Source organism: Suricata suricatta, chromosome 15 (assembly GCF_006229205.1).
Source record: "Suricata suricatta isolate VVHF042 chromosome 15, meerkat_22Aug2017_6uvM2_HiC, whole genome shotgun sequence".
Classification (NCBI taxonomy): Eukaryota; Metazoa; Chordata; class Mammalia; order Carnivora; family Herpestidae; genus Suricata; species Suricata suricatta.
Genome location: NC_043714.1, coordinates 58,461,583 through 58,484,394, shown reverse-complemented (window position 1 = coordinate 58,484,394; position 22,812 = coordinate 58,461,583). Strand labels below are relative to the sequence as shown.

General features: G+C 41.6%; 1 protein-coding gene across 1 annotated transcript in view; it reads left to right on the top strand.

The window, feature by feature from the left end:
* The window catches only part of SAMD12 (sterile alpha motif domain containing 12), a 375,957-nt gene that overhangs the window by 152,872 nt on the left and 200,273 nt on the right, over positions 1-22,812 (top strand). Inside the window, exon 3 of the mRNA XM_029923415.1 lies at positions 9,393-9,522. Coding sequence (XP_029779275.1) covers positions 9,393-9,522 — 130 coding nt within the window. The remainder of the gene's footprint in view (positions 1-9,392; positions 9,523-22,812) is intronic.

The window sequence follows — 22,812 nt, the reverse complement described above, 5'->3', positions numbered from 1 at the left end:
TTTGGTCACTTTTTCCAAGCCTGAAATGGTCAGACTTGACTGGGCATGTTCTTATAATGATTTCAGAGCAGCAAGAAAGAGTGCACAAGGCTAAAAGCCCTCCTGGGAACTCCCCTCAGACCTGGCCCATCCTCACCTCTGTCTTGTTCTTTTGATCTAAGCTGGTCACACTGCTTCTCTTCCATCCCCACTCCCACTCCTAGAGTTAAGACATGGAGAAACATGCCACCTTGTGCCTAATGGACCTCCAACTATATCCAGAGAGTCATTTTGTACATAGGACATTTTGTTATCAGCTCACCACGTTGTTATTCCAAAGGAATTGTCATAGAAATGTGAAATCATAACCATTTTTCTGGTTCATATTTGTTTTCATTTTTGCTTTAGCATGCTTTCACTCATCCAACATCCACACAGGGGTTTGCTTGTAAGGTTTTACCTTTCAACACAGCACCTCCCATAGGGTATGCTCATTTGGGTAAATGAGTCATGGGCTTTCCTGCTGTACCAACCTGGAACAGACACCAGGTACAGCGTGACCCTCTGCCTCCATATTTCTCTTGACAAGCACAACAATCTGGGCGACAGGAAGAGTAGACCTTGATAAACAGAGCCATCTAGGAGGCCACAGATATCTTGTTTCCTATTGACTGCCTGTGCACGTCTGTTTACCCGCTCTGTGAGGTTTTCCTGTCAGAAACTCTTATGCCCAGCAGCATGCATTTGGAAGTCAGCAGATCTTCACCAGCAGGACACGTAGGCATCCACCTCACAGCTTGTGAGCAGTCGAGTGTACGCATCTGGCTGATGCGCCTTTATAAGTAGTTCCATCGGGTTCCTGGGGAGTCCATACAGGATCTTTGGCATGGGGTTGGGACATGTTGTGTGTGACTGTCCCTGGTGACAGGGAAGAGCTGATTCTGAGTGTCAGGGAAACCAGTGGGACGACCGTGGGAAAACTCGAGGTGATACTTGTTGGTCGCAGCCAAGTGGGTTTGAGTGGGGGGACCACCCCTTTGACTCTTCTAATTTGGCATCTTTGCGTTTCCAGATTTTGTCTTTTTTCTTACACTTTCTCACTTCTTGTTCCTTAGGCATACCGTTTTTACTGGTGCCTTTTAATACTTCTTTCCTTCAGTGGTCTTTCTTTGAGTTCACGTAGCACACTACCACCTCCCAATGTCTGCTTGGCTTTCATCAGTTGGCCACCAGGGATCACCTGTGTCTGCTGTACTGCATTGCCGCTTCCCCAGGGAGGCTTGGGAACTCCAGCAGACAGCAGATCACCAACATGCGAGAGACTGGAAGATCTATTTTCCTGAACACATAGTATGTGACAGGCACTCTTAAAATGCTTTGGATTAGCTATTTTTTATCTCCACAAATGACAAGCTTCATTTTATTTTCAGCATACTGAGGGACACGTTTAGAAAGGTTCACTGGCCTGCCCAAGGTCACCGTGCTAGTGAATGCCAGAACTTACTTTCAGTCTATGTCTGTGTGACTCCAAATGCCAAGCTTGTTTCATTACATCACTCTCTATGTCAATCGGAAAAGAAAAATCGAGAATCAGAAATGTGAGCTGTCTTGCTAAGAGTTATAGTGCTAGAATGCCTCTGCATATTTGGCTCAGTGTAAGAGAGATCTAATTGGAGAAAAGGCTGTTGTAGTTCTAACCTGGGAATGTCAAGAGCACAACTGGGACTTGAATCATCTTTCTGACACTCAAGGATATAGGAGCTGTGATATATGATGACGGACCAGACAGTTCTTCATACGTTCAGCAAATAATTATTGAGTGCCTACTGTGTGCCAGGTCCTGTTCTAAAGTTTGGGACTCCTCATGAAATAAAAAGTTCCCTGTCTTTGTGGAGACGGCAGGCCGGTGGGAAGAGACAGATAGGACGCTAATAGACAAAATAAGCGACTATGTAGTATGATGGATGATGCTTGCTCTTGAGTGGGAAACACTGGAGCAGGGTAATAAGTATCAGAAGTGCCAGAGGGAAGAAGCTTGCATTTTTAAATAGGAAGATTGGGGTAGGATTTGCTGAGGAGGTAGAACTTGAGCAAAGGTTTGAAAGAAATGAGGGCATTAGCATTGTCATGTCTGGGAGAGGAGCCTCTCAGGCAAGATACGAAGTGAAGGTAATTGGTGTTTGTGAGCAGCAGTAATAGGGCTACGGTAGTGGGAAGAGCATGTAACAGGGGAAGGTAGTAAGGAAGGTAGTATCAGAGATACTGGGTTGCCAGATGGCTTGAGGCTTGATTTAAAAAAAAGGGGAAAACAGAATGACCTGTCAGGTGCATCTTGCCTAGATAAAGTAGGTGTGGCATGATCATGTTTTTTATCAAGATTATAGCAGTCAGCGTTGGTTATGAAAGGAGAATGGGATCTGGTTATAGTTAAAGGTAGACTGGTTAGGTTTTGCCAATTGATGCAGTGTAGAATACAAGAGAAAGAGAGGAGTCTATGGTGAATTTAAGATTTGGTGCTTTGGCAACATGAAGTATAAAGTTTCTCTTAGAGGAGGTGAGAAGCATAGTTTTGACAGAAAGGAGGTCAGTTTTGGACATGATGAATTTGAAATGTTTACTAGATCTGAAAATGGAACTGTGAGGTCATGGATGGTATATATGATTTCTTAGTTTGGGGAGAGAAGACTGGGCTGGAGATATAATTTGGGATTCATCAACAAATACCATGGTTAAAAAAATAATAATAAAGCATGAGACCCAGTGGAGAATGCCAGTACAATGTATGAAATGGAAATCAGTGCATTGGGTGGTAAAGAGATCTACCTTGCATTACTGCAAAGGCAGGACTCACAATCACTGAGACAGATCATAGAAGCCTGACCTTGACTTCAATACAAAAATAATTTTTTGAAGACTTTAATTTTAAGTAATCTCTATACACAACATAGGGTTCAAACTCACAATGCTGCGATCAAGAGTTACACACTTCACCAACTGAGCCAGCCACCCCAATACAAAATAACACCTTAACCTAGTAGAGCTTATTACCCATGGAATAGCCCTTTTCACAGGATGCATTTGCTGATGCTACAAAATTTCAGGGAGTATCTTGAACCTAGATCATTGCTTTTCCAAAATTTATACAGCTCTATAAAAGAAAACGTAATTATTTTCAATTAGAGGATTAACATTGGTCTTTATCCAAGTAGTTAACACACATGTATACCTTGATATATTTATCATAGTCCTAGTTTCCTAACCACCATTTTAGACGTCTTCAAGTGGATTAGATTCTTGCTTTAGATTTCAGTTTGAACCTACTGGCTATGTAGAGTCCTCCAAAATTTCAGTTTCTGTGGGACTGTGGTTCTGAGCATTTAGGAATAAAAGAGGCCATCACTAAAATTCGATATGGATAAGTTAAGGGAAAAATTATATCGGGCCAAATTTTTTATTAATGACACTACTGTAATGATGTCTTAAAGCAGTAGTTCTCAAACTTTTAATCCCAGGATCCTATTATAATCTTAAAAGTTTTGGGGTACCTCAAAGGACTTGTGTCTACATGGATGGTGCAAATATGGAGAATAACCCATACATTGGTTAATAAGCATTTCTGATGATGCATTGAAACCTGCAAAATAAAGTTGAGGTTCTGAAGAATCTACTTTCAAGAAAGGAGAACCCCTACTTTGACAGAAGTTAATTTGAAGGGGACTCAAAACTATAGATTTCCTGTAAGTTCAGTGTAAGCCAATGATGTGACTTTGCAAAAGAAAGAAAGGAAGGTAGGTAGGTAAGTTTGGGTTTTAATACTATGGGGTTTTTTGTAGTCAATCCTTTTAAGATCCTGCCTTTTGAAGGGAATATTAACAAGCTACCATGCCCTGTGGAGGAGACTGGACATTGAAGGGTCTAAAACAGTTACCATGTGAAGAGCAGTTGAAGAAACTAACAATGCCACTCTGTTTACTTGGGAAAATTCCCCAAATTGCTTACCCATTACTGCTACTGAGGGATGCTACTGCTTAGAAGGGACGAACACCACAAATGAGGAAGCATGGAATGACTGAGGTGATGTTAAAGCAATGGTTAAAGACCATGGGAAGTAACACTACATAAATTTATCTTGCCTTCATCTAAGAGATTTTACTTTTACCTGCAAACTTTCTAGCAGTGAGATGTCTTCTCATTGAGAGGCATGAAATTTAAGAGGTTCATTCATCATGTTTTTCTTTAAACCTAAGAAAATGACCACGTGGAGTTCAGAAGCCACCCTGTAAACAGGACAGGACAGAAGCGATAACCGTTAAACCTTTCTAACCACCTCCTTGCATGAAAGAGTTAAGGTGACAGAAGAGGGCATTATTGGTACTTGAAAATCAATTCACTCAAAGCCAAGGAGTCTGTGAACTAGCCCTTCCATCCATCTGGGATGAATGAGCTTCAAAAGCTGTTAGGGGAGACATAAATGGCTTGTATGTATATTTGTCCTTCCCCTCCTCCACTGTTCTCATTCCTTTTTCTGGTCTTGGGTAAGATGACACAGTGGTTAAACCAATGAAAGAGAAGACCAGGACCTAAGGGGAAAACATTGCAGGATGGTAAGGGAAGAGGCAATGCTGAGAGCTGGCAAACACCTGTTTATAATGAGATGCTGCAGATGCGTTTACCGCTTGCTGATATTTGGACACAACACTCACTCCGACCTGCCAGTACATATAAGCAATCTACGTGTTCTCTACTTTTCCCCCTGTTGGCCCACTCAGCCTTATGTAAGCTTGCCTAGCTGAGTTTATACAACCATGGGAAGCTTTAGATTTCAATGTTCTCTTACAAATCAAAACCTAGAAAATTAAAGGGATTTTATATTGCAAAACAAATAAGGGATAATCAAATGACAAAGTAAAATTTAACTTGAAAAGCATTTTGTAATATGTTCTTTCAATCTCAATCTTCTTTAAAGCGTTTAATTATTTTATAACTTAGAAAAGCTTCCAGTTGACCTTAAAGAACTTAAAACTGAAGAGTTTTCTCTATATTAATACAAATCAGAACTGACTATAGAACAGGACTGAAACTGTTGAATAAAGGTAAGGAACCATTTGCCAAAAGTAACTTGCAAACAGATTTTCTTTCAGGGATGTGTCTTTTGCATCAAGTGAGGCCTCCTTGTAAAACAGGCCCTAAAAGTGTCTGAAGTACACTTTCAGCATCTCTACAGAAAGGTCGGGGACCAATTCAGAGAGGAAATGCCTGGAATTCTGTTTGGTGTCACAATGCTTGGGGTTAAGATAACAAACTGCCTCTGGCTCCTTTCAGGGCAACAACACAAACTAAAATCGTCTCCAGGGCTGTAAATCCCGGATAATATCTATGGTAGACCGAAGCCAAGAGAAAGGAAAGTAGAGCAAATTTTTTTTAATGTTTGCCTTTGGGCAGGCTAGGTCTTTTATTTTTTATTACTAGTTTACTATTTCTAATAAATATAAAATATTGATTTGTTTTGTGAACTGTTTTGGATTTGGCTTTCACTGGGGGGTGGTAGGGTGGGGGAAACACAGCATATCAGAAAATTAGGGGCTGGAGTTGCATGTAAAGAGAGCCGTGAGTACAGCGGAGCAAAGGAGGGTGGCTGAAATAACACTGTGGAGCTAGAAGTTTGACAACTCTGTGCCTCCCAATGGGACAATGTGATTGGTAGATTGATATGAGTTTAACATATGTTCATTGTTCCAAATGACACATGGAAGTTTAATCTCTTTAAAATAGTCAGGTTATGGCATTCACTCCCAAAACTTGGTTGCTACCAGGGATGGGGAGATCATGACAGAAGGAGAGATGACTCAAGTTCACCCGGGTGCTGCACAAACAGCCGTTCAAGGCGACGAAGTCAGCTCTGAGAATCTGTAAGCAGCAGGATATTGGGGGAAGTGGAGTCCTTCTAGCTCTTAACCAATTAATATGTGGCAAACTAATAACAACTTTGTAATGAAGCCAAGGCTAAGAATCGGCTAATAAATAGGGCCAGCACTTTTATCACTGCTGATTAAGAAGACACAAGCAGTTGCCCAACGATAGGCATCTTTATCCCTCCCCATGTTGTTTATGCCAGTTCACATGGAGGCAGATCCCTGTAGGTTCCTGCAGTCTTACAAATCTATGCCTAAAGCTTTGAGTTTATTGCTGTCCAAGCAAGTGATACCAAGTTACTGCTTAGTAAGAGGGTATTCTGAAGGAAAAGCAAGGCACCTCCTTGCGTGTTAGCCTCAGAACACCTGAATTTATGACAAAGGGAAAGTTTGTAGCAAAAGCATACTTGGGGGGCTGATGCGGATGCATCCTGAGTTCACCTGGCCGTGTGTGGGTTAATTTCTACCTGAAGCCCAGTTGAGGGGGCTTGACTTCGTGCTGAGGTCTCTCTGTTGCCTAAGAAATGAGAAAGTTAAAGATCTTCCAGTATCATCTTTAGTATACTGATATATAAGCAACTTCACCCTCTTGTCTTTCCCTACCTAATTTACAGCCATCTATGACTGGTTTATAGGAGTTTTCAGAACATGTGATTAGCTTTACTTGCAGGAAACTTGTAAAGGGTTTCGGGGTAATGATGTGTCAGCTATGAGCTCATTCAGTTAATCTAGAGAAAAATTTTTAGAGCAGCAAGGAGCCAGATTCAGAGGTGCTGACTTGTAAAACACGATGGTAAGTGCATTTCTAGCTAAAAGAGCCAAAATTCTAGTTTCCTAGTCATGGAAAGGAAAAGAGGGCATGACAAGCAAAAAAGGAAGAAACTAAACAACACAATGTTCACTCATTTGCACCACCCACCCCAGAGGCCCTCCTCGCTCATCAGAATTAAAACAACTGATGTGGGTGCACACAGAGCTTCCAGGGACCATGGCTGACAGCCTGTGACTCAGGGACATGAGGTGGAAGGAAGAGGTTGACATGTTTGACTAGGAGCCACCTGGGAGCAAGACACGGTGGGTGGAAGGCAGCAAAAGGCTACATTTGAAATTCATTGCTGGATTCATTTCATTAATTCATTCACTTTTTCATCGTGGCTATATAGCATCTGTTAAATGTGCAAGGCATTCTGAGAGCACAGTTATAACAGATCTATCCTCACCAGCATATAATGTAGTATTTTCATTGTTACTAGCCTTATAGAACATGGTATCCTGAACTTCGTGATGAAAGACAACAGTTGGTGATGCTCATCGATTATGTGAGTCAGGAATTGACTCAGGGCACAGCAGGGATGGCTTGCTCTGCTTCCTGGTGTCTGGGAGCCTCAGCTGGAAGAGTCGAAGACTGATGGCTGGAACCATCTGCAACTTGTTAACTCATTTCTCTGATGGTTGGTGCTGGCTGTCAGCTGAAACATCAGTTGGGGGATTGGCCAAAATGTCTACACATGGTCTCCTCACGTGGTCTGAGCTTCCCCACAGCATGTGGTTGGGTTCCAAAGCTGAGTGACCAAGAGGATGAGCCAGGCAGAAGTTGTACCTTTTTTATGACCTTGCCTTAGAAGTCACATAGCATCAATTCCACTGTGCTCCACTGGCCAGGAGCATTACAGACCTTGCCTAAATCCAAGGAGAGGGAGCATCAACCCCAAATATCAGTGTAGGAATATCAAGTCCAATGAATGAAGAGCAGATATATATGTATGGATGTATATATATGTACATGAATAAAATAATCCTTGAGGATACAATCTACTGCAATAAGAATGAAAAAAATTACCATAAAGTAAATTAGCATAAAGTAAAAAAATATTGCTTGTGCTGATTTTGTGAGTCATGCCCAAAGAATCCTGTGGGAAATATACTAATAGAAAAAAAAAACACCCGAGCACTGTGTTTCACAAATGCGAATCACGTGCAGGTGACTTCTGTTATTACCATCTGTATCACTGTTCCCCTTCATTTTTTTAATTGACTTCATTTTTTTAAACTCAAATTTGTTTTAAAAGCAAATTAGGAGTGCCTGAGTGACTCAGTCAGTTGAGCATCCAACTTTGGCTCAGGTCATGATCTCACAGATTATGGGTTTGAGCCCCACGCTGGGGGCTCTGTACTGACAACTTAGAGCCTGGATCTTGCTTCAGATTCTCTCTCTCTCTCTCTCTCTCTCTCTCTCTCTCTCTCTCTCTCAAATAAACACTAAAAATAAATAAAAGCAAACTAGATAATACTACTGAAAATAAAATTTATTTTTGGCCTTAATTTGTTTGCCATAATGCAAAAGTAACCTTAAATATAATCAAAATAAAATTGAACAGTTGTTGGGTATGTTGATTTCTGATGAAGGTTGTGAGGCTGAAGCAAGCCTTCTTTGTCAGAAATGTTAGCAGGTGTTCAAATGTTATTAAATCACAGTCCTACGAAATCGAGGCTCTCTTCTTGCCTTAATCTGAAAGACTGAAAGAGAAGTAAAAGTGAATGATCCCTAGTGAGAAGGTCAGTGATATTTAAGGCCAGATCTGGGTGCTGCCCAATATCTTTTAAAGAAGTTTCTATGTTACAATCCTACATTGTTGACAAACACTGATCCTAAATGATAAAAAATTTTAAATAGCTAAGCTTCCATCATGCCTCAGCCAAGTTGTTAGGATTCATGAGGAAGACAGCATCCGCTGCAGAGCTGATGCACATTAATGAATGAATGAATTTGTAACTTGTCATCTGTCAAAGGCTGGGTCCTAACGCACCTTTGTTTTGTTGTGTTTCATAAACCCCTCTGAAAGATCCATTGAGTAGTAAAAGGTCTTGATTAGTTGGCTTCTACATCAGGTTTAGCCACCCCATTTTCTTATTACCATTCTCCACATGCTGGTGGAATTGACTTTTTGCTTCCCCGCTGTGGCATAACTAATTCCTAGACGTTACAGGACCACTTCTAGGCCAACATGTACTCTTTAGTATGTAGGTATCTAAATCCAATAGCATTCGTCCCTAAAATAATTATTAGTACCTGCCAGGGATAGTGTTGCACTAGACCCTAGAGATCTCAGAGGGTAACGAAAAATGAAAAATTTTGGTTGAATACAAAGAAAGGCCACTTGGGGGCAGCTACTTCACCCCTAAAATTGATTTAAATGCTTAGCAATAGCATTGTCTCACTGTTGAAGTGTTTGTCAGAAAACACTACTTCCTAGGGATTTTTTCCAGTAGAGATGATAACTTGAGAATAGTATAATTTTCATGGCTTTCTCCACCTAGACTTTTTCTTCTGGTTTTCAGGGGTGTGGAAAAGGTCTGTAGAGGTTAGGAGGAAAAGAGCCCGATCCTTATCTTCAGAGATGCCAGCCTATAGCCTTGACCACACGCTCCAGTACTTCTAATAGTAGTGCCTTTCTAGACATGGGGCCGACACTAACAGACCTCTTCCTTCTTCATTTATAGTCAGCCACGGTGAAGCTGTCAAAACCAGTGGCTCTGTGGACTCAGCAGGATGTGTGCAAGTGGTTGAAGAAACACTGTCCGAATCAGTATCAGATCTACAGCGAGTCATTCAAACAGCATGACATAACTGGTAAAGTATGCGGCATCCGAAATACTTCACTCCCGCTTTCTCTCCCCGTCATGGTGGCCTTTCCCATACCCTTACAATGAACTGCGTCTTCCTACTGAAATTTTCTGCCATGGGTTTGCTTACTGTAAAAGGAGAATGGATTCCAGATCCAGGCAAACTAGGCTACTGAATAAACATAAGAAGTTCCAGAGAAGCATGGATTCTGAGTGTCCTGTACAAGGATGTGGGAGTCCAGGGGAAGGGCTGGGTGGGGGACTCTCAAGAAAATGTGTACCAATCCTAGAGAAGAAAAGGAAGCAAGTCTTTCAAGTTAGCTGGGTTAATGGGATCAGTACTAGGTGTTCTAGGCAGGAGAGATTTCTAAACAGGAAAATTCTGAGGTGACTATGAGAATACTCACTTACTGTCCCAAGATGAATACCTTCAAAGCACAAATGAAGATTCCATTTACATCAAGGGGCTCTGAGTATTATATTTGGAGGTCAAGAGGCACTCGGAAGCAGAAACCATGACAGTATCATGAACTGTAAAAGCCCTCGGGATCTTGTCTCTCAATTGAGGAACAGGGTGGGTGAGAAGAAGACGACGGGGCCCACCGTGGGAGCCCATCAGAATAAGGGGGTCTTCTTCAGACCTCACCTGCCCTCCCACCCTGAGGGTCTGCATGAATATAGGCAGCATCCCTCCTCTCTTCCCTCCCCCTTTTGCAAACACTGTGATGACAGATAGGACTGAAAAACATGCTCTTTGCCCCAGAATTGTGCTTCAGAGGGAAAACATGCTGAGAAGTCCTGATTCTAGTCCAGATTCTTCCCCTTTTCTAAGAGAAAACTGTCCTCTGGTACGAAAGGGACCAGAGTAGCCCAGCACTGTTGGATGCTAAGCCTCTTTCCAGACTGGGTGGTTTTCAAACTGGGTTCCATGGAGCCCCTGGGTATGCTAAAGGTTGCCAAGGGGACAGGGTATGCTTTGGGTCAAGATGGATGTGTCAATGAAACCGGCTCTCTTTGGGTCTGTTTTACATGTTTGAATTATACAAAAAACTTCATTTGGAAAAAGGGGTTCTAATACTAAAGAACATTTTTCTTTCTTTCTTTTTTTTAATGTTTATTTATTTTTGAGAGAGTGCAAGCAGGGGAGGGGCAGAGAGAGAGAGGGAGTCACAGAATCTGAAGCAGGCTCAGGCTCTGAGCTGTCAGCACAGAGCCCAGTGTGGGGCCCGAACCCACGAACCGTGAGATCATGACCTGAGCTGAAGGCAGATGCTTAATGGATTGAACTACTCAGGCTCCCCTAAAGAATATTTTTTCAATGCTGAGCTAGATTATCCTAGATTCCTTCTGACCAGATTGGTAATGTTTTAATATTTAAGGAACATACCCAACTGTAGCTCAGGCTGAGTAGTTGACAGAGTGAAGTGTTAAAATTGTACTTAATTAATTCACTTTGCTTCCCCTGACCCCCAACTAGAATAATGGCTTTTTAGATGAAATTCCTGAAATTCTGAAGGCAGTGTCAGAACCTAGCTTAGATTCCAGCTGTTTAATTGTTTTTTTCCTTTGGCTCTCCCTTAACAATATAAGAAAATCCCATTCAGAGCCAGTTTTTCTACCCCTTAAGTAATCAATTAGTTAATACCCATTTGGCTGATTATGGTCACCTTCATTCCGCAATGTGTGCTTAATGTTTCTTAATGCGTGTGTGATAGAGTAATGGGAAAGCCTTTTTCATGATCTTATTTGAAAGTCGTGTTATCTTTTATTAGGGGCGGGAATTATGCGATACCCTTGAGGGAAGGGTAGGCATTGATAACGGTTTGTAACACCCGTTAGAAGTAAAGGTCTCATACCTCAGTGCTTCAGAGTCAACAGTACCACTTCCCAGTGCTTTCTGCTAAGTGACAGGAAGAAAGAGGGTGTGGGCGTGAGGTACATGTTTCCAACACCTGTTATATTGCTTCTGGTGGCACACTTGGTCTCCATGAAATGCTACTGATACGGGTACATCACAACTTTCTTGGAATCCCAGGCAAGCTGCTTTCGCTGGATGAGTTATTTCACCTCCCTCCTCATCTCCAAAATAAAGATGATAATAGTAGCTGTCCCCAAGAGTTGTTGTGGAGATTAAATGAAATAATACGTAACACACCAAGTTGGCCATTTCTTGACACCTTCTACATGCCAGGATTTTGCTATTATTCATGTCAAGACTCGTCTGGAGGTGTCTAAAAGCATACCCTTCATTCCAAGGGCAGCCTGTTTTCAGGCAAGAAAGGAAAGCAGAAAATTATTGGGAGAATGATTTCACATTAACATTTGGCCCACATCTTTTTGACAATCAGCTGTGAGGCCTCAGAAAGGCAGTCTCTTTCCCTGTGCTCTGGGCCTTGCCTCTCCAAAGATGAATGTGAAATACCTGAGTGATCGCAAGTACCAGGTGGTCAGACAATAGACAGGACTGCAGCAGGCCTGCAATGACCAGCCTTAGGATGCTGTCCAGCTGGAAGCTGGATCTCTGTGACCTTGGAGGCTAGGCTGTGATAAGCATGGCAAAGAGGTCTGTGAAAAACTCAGACCTGCGTTAACAGCAAACGTCGCCAGCCCCCGAAAACCAGCGGACTGCCGAGGGTGCGAGCCAGTGGTGGTGACAGGTGCTGGGTCGAAGCCCAGAGCTGCAGCTTTGCTGTGTGCTCTTGTGAAGGTCAGTGGTGCCCTTCAACTTTATCTGCAAAATGTGGGCAGTACCAGGACCTGACTTGTAGCATCGCTGTGAAAGGAGTTCATGGTCCTGGGAAGCACGCACTGTGTGTGAAAACAAACAACACCTGTAAACAGTGTTGAATTCATCCATCTTTATTATCCTGAAAATTGGGAAATGAGCAACCGAGGGCAGTTAGTCTAGGCTGGTAAATAACCTGTGCTTGTCTGCAAGGCTGCAACAAAAATGCTCAGGCTTCTCACTTATGCCTAGATCCTCTTACATGTTGCTGTTCCTTTGCTTTTTCTTAGTGTGAGTCTCCGATGTCATGCTCAACAAGCAAGGGTGTTGCACCAGTGTAACATATAAGCAGTTCCTTAATTTAGAGGCAGATGGTGCCGTGATGGCTAATAAAAAGGACATCTATTAAATGGAAAAAAGAAAAAAGGGCTTTCACAGACCTGAGTCTGATCATCCCCGCTTGTCCTCCACCCCCAGCCTTTGACAAGCAATAGCTACACATGTTACACGAGTTAGTTTTTCATCAGTGGAATGAGAATAAGTATTTTAAAGAGTTGTCAGGAGAATTAAGTGGAAGGATGCTCGTGAAGGGCCTGGCTTAACGCCTGGTGCATAGTAGACATTTATCCATTCGCCGGTATTGATGGAGCGCCTACCTTGTACTGGGTTTGGGGAATACAGAAATAAATAAGACAGTCAGTGGTCTGTGCAGGGAAAAAATTGGGCTTCTGTGAAAAACTGTGCCTCGTCAATAGTACACCATTTTGGGCTGTCTAAATCCACGGCGCTGTTTTTACAACTTGGTAAATTGTAGGTAGCTGATAGCAATTCAAAATAATCCTTGTCGTGGATGTGTAAACTCTGTCCACAGAGGCTCAGCTGGCTTTCCTAGCCTCTGTGGGAAAGGTGACTTTTGCCTGCCATTGACACCTCTTCATTTTCCTCTCCCCGATCTGTGTGTGTTTGCTTTTTGGATTCTCCTTTGTGATATCTTTCCCCTGGTTGTAAGATCTTACTGGCTTCTTCACTAATGAGTTAAAAGAAAATCTGAAACGTGTGTTCATTTTGTATTTTATGAGAGTACTGATTTTAACCTTTTTTGAAAATTGATACTGTTTTAACATCAATGGCTCAATTCATTTCTTATGTTTTAGGCAGCAAGTTAATTCTGTTAATATTTTTTATGCCTTTTATTTGAAGGACATTGAATTCTACACACACATTCCTCCCTTTTCCTCCAAAATCTAAGAAAAGTTAAAATGTGTTTCAGTATAGGAGCATTCAAAACCTTTTACAAGTTTCCTACAGGAATTTCTGAGAATCTCATTGTGTCCAGAAGGCACCTGCTATTTTGTGGCAGATGTGTTTAATCAGAGGAGAAGTTACTAGTGTTACCTCCCTGCAGAAATGCTCTTAAAAGGCATAAGATGGTTAGAACACCTGAGAGGCATTAAGATAGATAGGTTTAAATCATCAGATTAGGCTTGAATGAAAGAAATTTGTCTATTTTCCTGTGCTTGCAAGATCCTCTCTCCAGCTTTCTGAAGCTGGCGTGGAATGCTGATGAGGAAGCTCTACTGGGGCCAGGTGTAAGCTCACAAGCAACTTTCAGATTCTCTTTTATGCACAGTTAAGAATATTTTCAGGTTTGAGGCTATTTCATCCCCGGGCTGTGCCTTGTGTTGTTCCCGTGGTTGCTAAAGTGAGTTTACCTCCTTCGGCACCAAGGTCTCCATCTGGAAAGGGCTGTTTCCCCCGCCAACTTGAAAGACTTATTTTTTATGGGTGAAGCACTTAGAGTTCCCCAGAATATAAAATATCTTTAAAAGCGATTTTGAATGTGTAAAAGGTCTCCACGGAGACTGCTTTGTGGCACAGCAAGGAGAATTCTTCAGATGTCCAGCTGTCTGCAGGAATAAATACTTATCGTATGAATATCCCCTGCAAGTGGTCAGTATTGATTTGTGCTTCCCAATGGTCTCCTGCAACATAAATGCATATTTCTGGTTCTTTTTGTGCTGCAAGCACCCGCCCCCGTACCTCTTTTTTTCCTCCTCTTCAAAGTATTCTGCTGAGATGTAGCACCCTGAAATTTGGCACTTCTGCCTATGCTATTGAACAGAAGGGAAACCTCTATCTCTTTCAGACCTTTGGCTTCTGGCTCTGTGAGTTTGCTAACATTATGCCCTTTAGTGTTAATTTCTCTTTCACCCCTTTACCTTCTGCTGTTTGTCTTCTTCCTCTTTACTATGGTTAGAGTTACCCATAGAGACCCATGGGGTGTGTGGTTAACAAGTGTCAAAAGAAGAGGAATAGTTACTTTATGAGACTACCTCTGAGTGCACTACTTATTAGAAACCAGTGTAGCCACATAAAGTGTGGGCATATTTAACTACCGAGAGTGCCTCATCTGTACATTTTCTTGTTACTATTTTCCCTCTGGATATTGTGTTTTACTTCTCTGTGTCTTTGTATTTTGTTACGTATCTCTTTGCATGAACTGCTCTACATTTTTATCGAATATCAAGCACCAAAGATCTGCTGCTTAGTGAAGTTTCTGACATCATCAAGGCTGAACTTTCCCAAAAAGTTCATTTTCCAATAACAACATAGATTGTTTTTAACCCCTTTTGAGGGAGGAAGCTTACTAACATCACTTTTCCACTCTTAAGAATTCCTAAACCAATGGTGCTGAATCTGGTTGTCTTAATGATTCAGATTAATAGACTTCTAAGTATTGGGAAGGGGTTTAGATGTCTTCCCAGGTTTTATGAAGACAGTAAAACATTACTCCTTTGAATGAAAGCTGTGCTTGGAGACCAGAATATTGGCTTCATTCCAGATAAAGCCTTTTGGAGAAAGTTGTTCAGGTCCTCAGACAAATTGGTTTGCTCAGACTATTTTCCCTCTAAATTAGGCATTTTGGGGTGTGCCTGGGTACCTCAGACGGTTGAGCACCTGACTCTTAATTTCAGTTCAGGTTGTGACCCCAGGGTCATGAGATTGAGCCCTGGAGCAGGCTCCGCACTGAGCATGGAGCCTGCTCTCGCTCGCATACTCTCCCTCCCAACTCACACGTGCACAGTCTCTCTCTAAAATAATAAATAAAAATAGGCCTTGTCCTCTCAGGCATGACTGGCCATGCCCCTTTTGCTACATAGCACAAAGCGGTTACAAGAGGCACGCAGGTCACAAGAGAGGACAGAAAATTGCATTCGCCTGAGCAAGCCCAGTTCTTGCTTCCAAAGTCACCAAACAGAAGGAGGAGAGGATCCAGGAGCATCCATCCAGGAGGCCCTTCCACAAAGGACTAGGAAGAGCGGGGACGATGGACCCCCTTACCGAATCAGCCAGATGCCTCTTCGTCTACCTAGACAGCCGACCAGCCAGCATGTGCTCAAACATCTCCAGGAATGAGCATTCCATAACTTTGAAAAGCAACCTTTTATCTAAGGGTTTGGAGTAGTGGTTACAATGTTTGGGTTTTCTTCTCTTTTCCCTTTAAACTGCAGGCCTGCCAACCTGCTTTGCAGGCATCAAATGCTGTGCTCTTTTCTACCATCTTCAAAGCCACTCCTACACCTGGATAATCCCAACTTCCTTTCAGGCTTTAGTTCAGACACCATTTCCCCCAGAAAGCCTTTCTTACTCCTCTGGATTAAGCAGCCCATCCCGTAGCTCCCAGGGTAAGCCCTGTTGTAGGACTTGTCACCTTAAGTTGATAAGTAAAAATTTTAACTTTTAGAAAGTTCTGGCGAGGTTTGACTGAAACCCACCTGTAGGTCCTGTTTAGGCTCCATGTCAGAAACCTTTGCTGAGGAAAGCCCTTGATAACTGCTCCAAGCACGGATTCTTGCCACCAGGCCCCAGTGGAACCATGGAACAGTCTCCCAATCCTTCCCTTCTTCCCAGCCAACTGCTGGTTGGCGATCCCAAAATGTCTGCTTCTGAGTTCCTTCATCTCTAGTATATGTCCTCCTTCTGCTACACTGTGAAGGTATAGACTATCTGATGGCATATCCCTGAATTGTTTTCCCCTCCACCCCATCTTCCAGAAGATGGTATGACCCTGTTCTCTTTTACAAATAACTTTTCTGCCTCTGATTTAACGAGACTTGCCCTATCAGCCCCTGGGTCCTTGCTTCCTCAGTTACAGTCGTCTTGTCTTGAGTCTGGCTCCACCGGCTTCCTCCTTTTCTCTAAATAGTTGCATTCTAGCCCCTTGACAAGTCCCTTTCTATTCATTTCATTATTTTTTAAATCACAGTTAATTTGTATATTTGAAAAAAAGGGTATATAGCCACAACCATATGCCAAGCAGAACACCATACCCAACAACTTGAGAACCCACACTCTTTTCAAGTTCATGAGAATTATCCACCATAATATACTGCACTCAAGGGAATAAATAAATCTCAGCAAATTTCAAAACATTGAAGTCTTACAGGGCACATTCTTTGACCACAACAGAATTTAATTAGGAATTGTTCATTAGCTCTCCAGAAAAATTCCCAATATTTAGAAACTTAACACACACCCATGGGTGAAGAAAAAAAATCACAACAGAAATGAGAAAATATTTTGAACAGAATGATAATAGAAACATGAATATTTGAAACATCAGTCTTGTGAAGCTACAGTACAACTTAGAGGAAAATGATATCACTAAATACCTGTATTAAAAAAGACTTGAAATCAGTAAATATTTACCTTAAGACATTAGAACACACTCATCCCACAGGAAGAGCTGAAACCAGTGACACAAACATACCAGCAATAAAGAAAATTAACAAAGGTCAAGTTGATTCTTTGAAGAGATAACAAAACTGGTAACCATTTACCTAGACCAAACCAGGAAAATAGACAATAGCAAGAAAGAAAATGGGAGGTATCATTAAATTTTCTGTACACATTAAAAAAACAATAAGAAAATAGTATGAATAAGTTTATGCCAATATACTTAGATGAAATGGACACATTCCTTAAAAACTATAACTTAGCACCACTCAAAAGTAAAATATGTAAATAGACACATCTATCCTAATAAATCTTAAATTAGAACTCCTGCTGCACACACAGCTTAAGCCCTGAAGCCTTTTACAATGAATTCAAATAATACTAACCAAACCTATGCATATTCTTTCAGAAAAGAGAGGAAAATGGGAGTGCTTCCAAAATTCTAAGTTCAGAATAACTATAACAACAAAACCTGACAACGTTACTGCAAGAATGGTATGACATAGACCAATGTCTTTCATGACTATAAACCTAAAAACCTCGACAAAATACAAATAAATTGAACATAGCAATAAACAAAACTGATCCTATATCATGATTGTGTGTGCCTAGGTATTCAAGGTTAAGATTTTGAAAATTCAACTTTATTCATTACATTAATAAAATAAATGTAGAAATACGTATATTTAAAAAAGGTATACCTTTTTTTGCACCAGATACAGAAGGCTTAAGCATTCAGCTCTCATAGGTGAAGACCTTGGACATCATCACTCTGGTCCTTACAACAGAAATTAGCTGGACAAAATAAAAGTGATTTTGTTGGGACCTATCAAAGACCTGATGTCACAAGGCAGAGCATCACCCTGAAATCTGGAGAGCATGGGGGTTTAGGGGTTACAGTTCCAAAGGCCTGCCTCGCTAGAGCAGAAGGCAACCCAATAATAATGGACAAAAGATTTGGGCACTTTGCAAGGAAGATGAAAGAATAGACAATAAGCACATGAAAATATGCGAAGGAGGATTAAGTCACCAGGAAGATGAAAATAACACCACAGTGAGATACCACTTCACAGTCAGTAAAATGGCTTAAATTCAAATGACTGGCAATGGCGAGGGTTGCTGAGTATATGTAGCAACTAGATTTCTCATACGGTGTTTCCGAGTATAATGTGGTGCCACCTGATTCAACCACTGCAGAGTTTTTTATGTGGTTAATCACACAATTATTAAATGATCCTGCAAATCTGCTCTTAGGTATTTACCCAAGAGAATTGGAAGCATATATTCAGAAAAATCCCAGTCCACTAATATCCAAAAGAGTGTTACTCAGAGTGACAAAAATTCTAAACAATCCTTAGGTCCCTCAGGAGAATATAGACGAGTGGATAACGGGTCTATATTCACACCAAAAGCGCTGCTGGGCAGTAAAAAGGACCCAGCGAGTGACTCATGCAACGTGAAAGCATCTCACGTGCTGAGTGAAGGAAGTTAGAAACACAAGAGTACCCACGGTGTGATTCCATCGTGTGAAACCCAAAAACCCAAAATTGGCAGTGGCGGCTTCCAGATCAGTGGTAGCTTGGATTCTGGTGTGGAGGGGAGATGGGGAAGAAGAGCAAAGGAACTTTCTGCGGTAATGAACATGCTCATATCTTTGTCAGAAGTTATCAACTTGGCACCTCTGATGTGTGAAATTTGTTGTATGTAAATTATATCTCAACGTTGGTTTTTGGAGACTTGTGTGCTTTCCAAATTTTCTAAAATGGCACAGTGTTTTTTAAAAGGAGAAAAATGAAAATGTCATCCTATGTCTTTCCATACGGGCTGTTGGATCATTTCTGTTAAAGATGGTGGAGATGGATCTATATTCATCTATTATAAATCCATCTACCTTATATTCATCTGTGTTACAAACATATGGGCATAAATGTATATAATATATAGTCTGATCTAGCATAATATATAAATATATATAACTATAAAGAAACTACTTTATATATAGTAGATATATAAAGAAATTGAGTTTGAAAATCCACTTGGTGCATTTTTCACTGGAAGAATAACCAGAAGATTCTGGAACAGTCTTACAAAGGAAGGTACGGTTTTACCAGTTGTTGGAAGAGGACAGCAGACAAAAGAGCAGCCCTCCTCTCAGTAGGAGACTCCACTTGTCTGAGCTACACTTGTGTAGCCAAGACTTTTGCCTTTCACAGCGGACTTAAATTTCAGAAAATGTTTTTGCAGTAGCGTATAACTGCCACCTCAGTGTTTCACTCATTCGTATATTTAAATTAAAAATTACCCTCACCACCCTTTTATGAGCTGAAGGAATTTTGACACATACAAAATCTCATTTAAAGATGCGTTGAATTTTGCTTTAAAAAGAAAGCGTACATTATTTCTCCTATTTGCATCACAGAATGTGCCGCCTTAAGGGGACATTCCTTGATATGCTTTCTAAATGCAGCATTCATTTAAAGTTATCTCTGAAAGGATAAGAATGGAGGCGATCACATAATAAGCTATTTGTTTCATAGTCAAAGAACTAGAAGGATTTTTTTCTTTTAACCAATCGCATAGACTTAAATGATCAGGACTACTCGGGGTACCTGGGTGGCTCGGTTGAGTGTCTGACTTCAGCTCGTCATGATCCTACCGCTCGTGGGTTCGAGCCCTGCATCGGGCTCTGTGCTGACCGCTCAGAGCCTGGAGCCTGCTTCAGATTCTGTGTCTCCCTCTCTCTCTCTCTCTGCCCCTCTCCCACTCATTCTCTCTCTCTCTCTCTCTCTCTCAAAAAATGAATAAATGTTAAAAAATTTTTTTTAAAAAATAAATGATCAGGACTGCTCTTACAGGTGGGAGGATTTTTACTTGCTTCCTGATTCACTTTTTTCTCGGATGATCTCCCACCTTCCCTCACTGCTTTCTCAGTTTGTAGCTTGCAAAACTGAGCCTTGAGGGGAAAGGTTTGCGTAGGTATCACAACCAGGGAATGCAGGGCTGGGGTCAGGAGTTAGCTCTGCACCTTTGGATAGTTACAAAAGATTAGAGAAAGCCTGGATTGTGGAGACCCATGATAGGGTCCCCTCCACTGATTATTCACTCTGTGGCCTTGGCAAAGACTGTTTTATCTCCCTGAGCCTCAGTTACCCTTTCTCAAAAATAATATGTGTATCCTACAAAGTTGCTACTAGTTGTTATTATTGGTCTGTGATCATATGGACTCCACATAGAGATTTATAAGAAGCAAAGGAGAGTATAGAAATCACTTGTCAGGGGCACCTGGGGGCTCAGTCGGTTAAGCATCCAGCTCTGGATTTCAGCTCAGGTCATGATCTCACATTGTAAGGTCAGGCTCCATGCTCAGTGTGAGGCCTGCTTGGGATTCTCTTTCTCCTCTCTCTGCCCCTCCCCCACTCACACTTTCTCTCTCAAAACAAATAAACATTAAAAAAAATTGTTTACATGCCAGGGACTCCAGTAAGTTCTTTGCAGACTTTATTTAATTTTATTGTCACAATAACTCGATAAGGTAATATTATTTCTGTCTTATGAATGAGTCAAATGACTCTCCGAAAACTTAGGTATCTTGTCACATGTCATAGAAGCCTAAAAATGGAGTCAGGCTTTTTAACTCAGGGCTGTCTGAATCCACAGCTCAGGGAGCTGACCTCTGTGCTATGAAAGATAGCATCTTATAAGTACAAGCAAGTGACGAAAGAAAAGCAACACACAGATCAACACCAGAGGAGACTTGAGAAAGAACTCCGATCTATGATCCTGGTTGATCAGGAAGCCTGCTTGGAGGAGGCTCAATCTGTCCTGTGTAGGATTTTAAAAGAGAAAATCCCTGAAAGATCAAGTTGTATTTATGTATTTTGTTTGACCCTCAGAGAACTTAACAAGAAAACGTAACAACTTTTAAGCCATAGACCTCAGCACCCCTCTTGTGTCAGACCCTGGCTCTTCCCACCCTGGGTTACCTGCCTAGCCTGAAAAACATTTGGGTTTCTGAACCTGAGGATGGGTGGGTAACGGAGGTGGAGATAGATTAGGAGAGTAGACTGAGAGCTACATTAGAAAAGGCTTTGAATGTCAAACTAAGGAAACCCACGTTTTCTCTCCTGGAGGTCATTCACCACCCATCAGTAATGATGGCCTCACCAATGATGAGAGAACTGACGAGTTCAGAACACTCTTGGGGAAAAAAATGGAAGGCGTGGACGAGAGAGATCACCACTGTGTGAGTTGTTGGCCCAAATGGATCCTGGGTCAGGATCTCTTGGATATTTCTTTCACCAATCTCCAGCTTTTCCCTTTTCCCCGTCTCCAATGGTGGGGCCCCCTCCTAGCTCCTTTTGCACAAAGCCCATCCCTCTCCCCTTTCATTATTCTGAGTATTCAGCAGTGGTGGTAACTTTTCTTAACATTTCTCTCTGCAGTATTACATCTATTTTGACCCCTTCTTATTGGCTTCTGAGGAAAAGATAATGTGTTTCCTAAGGCCAATCCCCTAATCTGTGGTTTTCTCTCTGCCTAGTGACCCTCCCTCCTCCCCCACCAAATTCTGTTTATCTCTTCTTTGCCTTCCAGACTTTCTGCCTCCACCTGTGCATTCCAGTTTGAAGCCTTGCTGTATCCAGGATACATCCCCTTCTTGCTACTCTCAACTGCAGTCCTTCTGGTCTAGGTTTTCCACGTCTCAGCCTAAACAGTCTCCTTTGATCCTACTTCATGTCTCTCAGAGAAAGCATCTATTCTTTTGTCTTTTTAAAAAGACTTAGTGCCTACTGGATTCTTAAGCTCTGAGCACGAACTCAGATGACATCTTCCCCAGGTTCATGTGCAGCCATTCCCTGAATCCGTCCTATCCCGAAACCTTACCACACCACTCTCACTCTTGCCCCACTGTCCACCTAATGAACTTGTATTTGTGAGGCCTACCTCCAATTATTCCTCTCTTCCCTACCCTCCCTGGGCCTTTCCAAACAAAATTAATTTTAACATTCTCTATTTCCTTCACATTTTTTTTTGCAGTGAATAACCGCTGTTGTTGTTAGTAGTAAAACACTTATCACATTATATTGACTTTACTTGGTTACATGTTTATCTTCCTTCCATCAGTCCAGAAGCTCCCATAGGGTAGAAATAGCATCTGGTTTATCTTACTATCTCTAGCTGTGTTAACCCAGTGCCTGGCATGAAACAGGCATTTAATAAGTGTTGATTGAATTAAATTGAGTTTGTTCTTCCTTTGATAGGCTTAGCACTGAACTTAAAGCCCTTCTTCATTTCCATTGATGAGAATACTTGATTAGTCCTTCAGTTTCCTGATTTGCCTCCTTTTCATGAAGCCCATCCTACACTTTTCTATCTGCAGCTTCTTATAATTACGTTCCACTGATGTTCAAGTCTCTTTTCCTGTCTCATTCTTGGAGAAGCACCATTTTATTGTTACTTTTTTTTTTTTTTAACAAACTCCTGTGTTAGATCTGTACTAACCCTCCAAAATGCCATCTTTAAGTGGACTTGAATGGCAGACTCTCAAAATTCTGCATGATCTCAGAGCCCCATATTCAGGCAGGTCTTCCCAGTGATGTTGTGGCATGATGTGTCTAGATTTCTGCTCAGTGCCAAGGGTGATTGTCACAGTGTCATGGAAGATTTTGGGGCCTGCTGAAATTCAAGAGACAGGTGTTATTTTGGAAGATGGAAAGAATATCCTTTATCTGGAAAGCTACAGTTTAGAGCAGCAGGGCAGGAACCCAAGGTCGGTACCACCATGCATACTTTTAGTACCGATTTGCCAGTGTTTCACAGGTAACAAAAGCATAA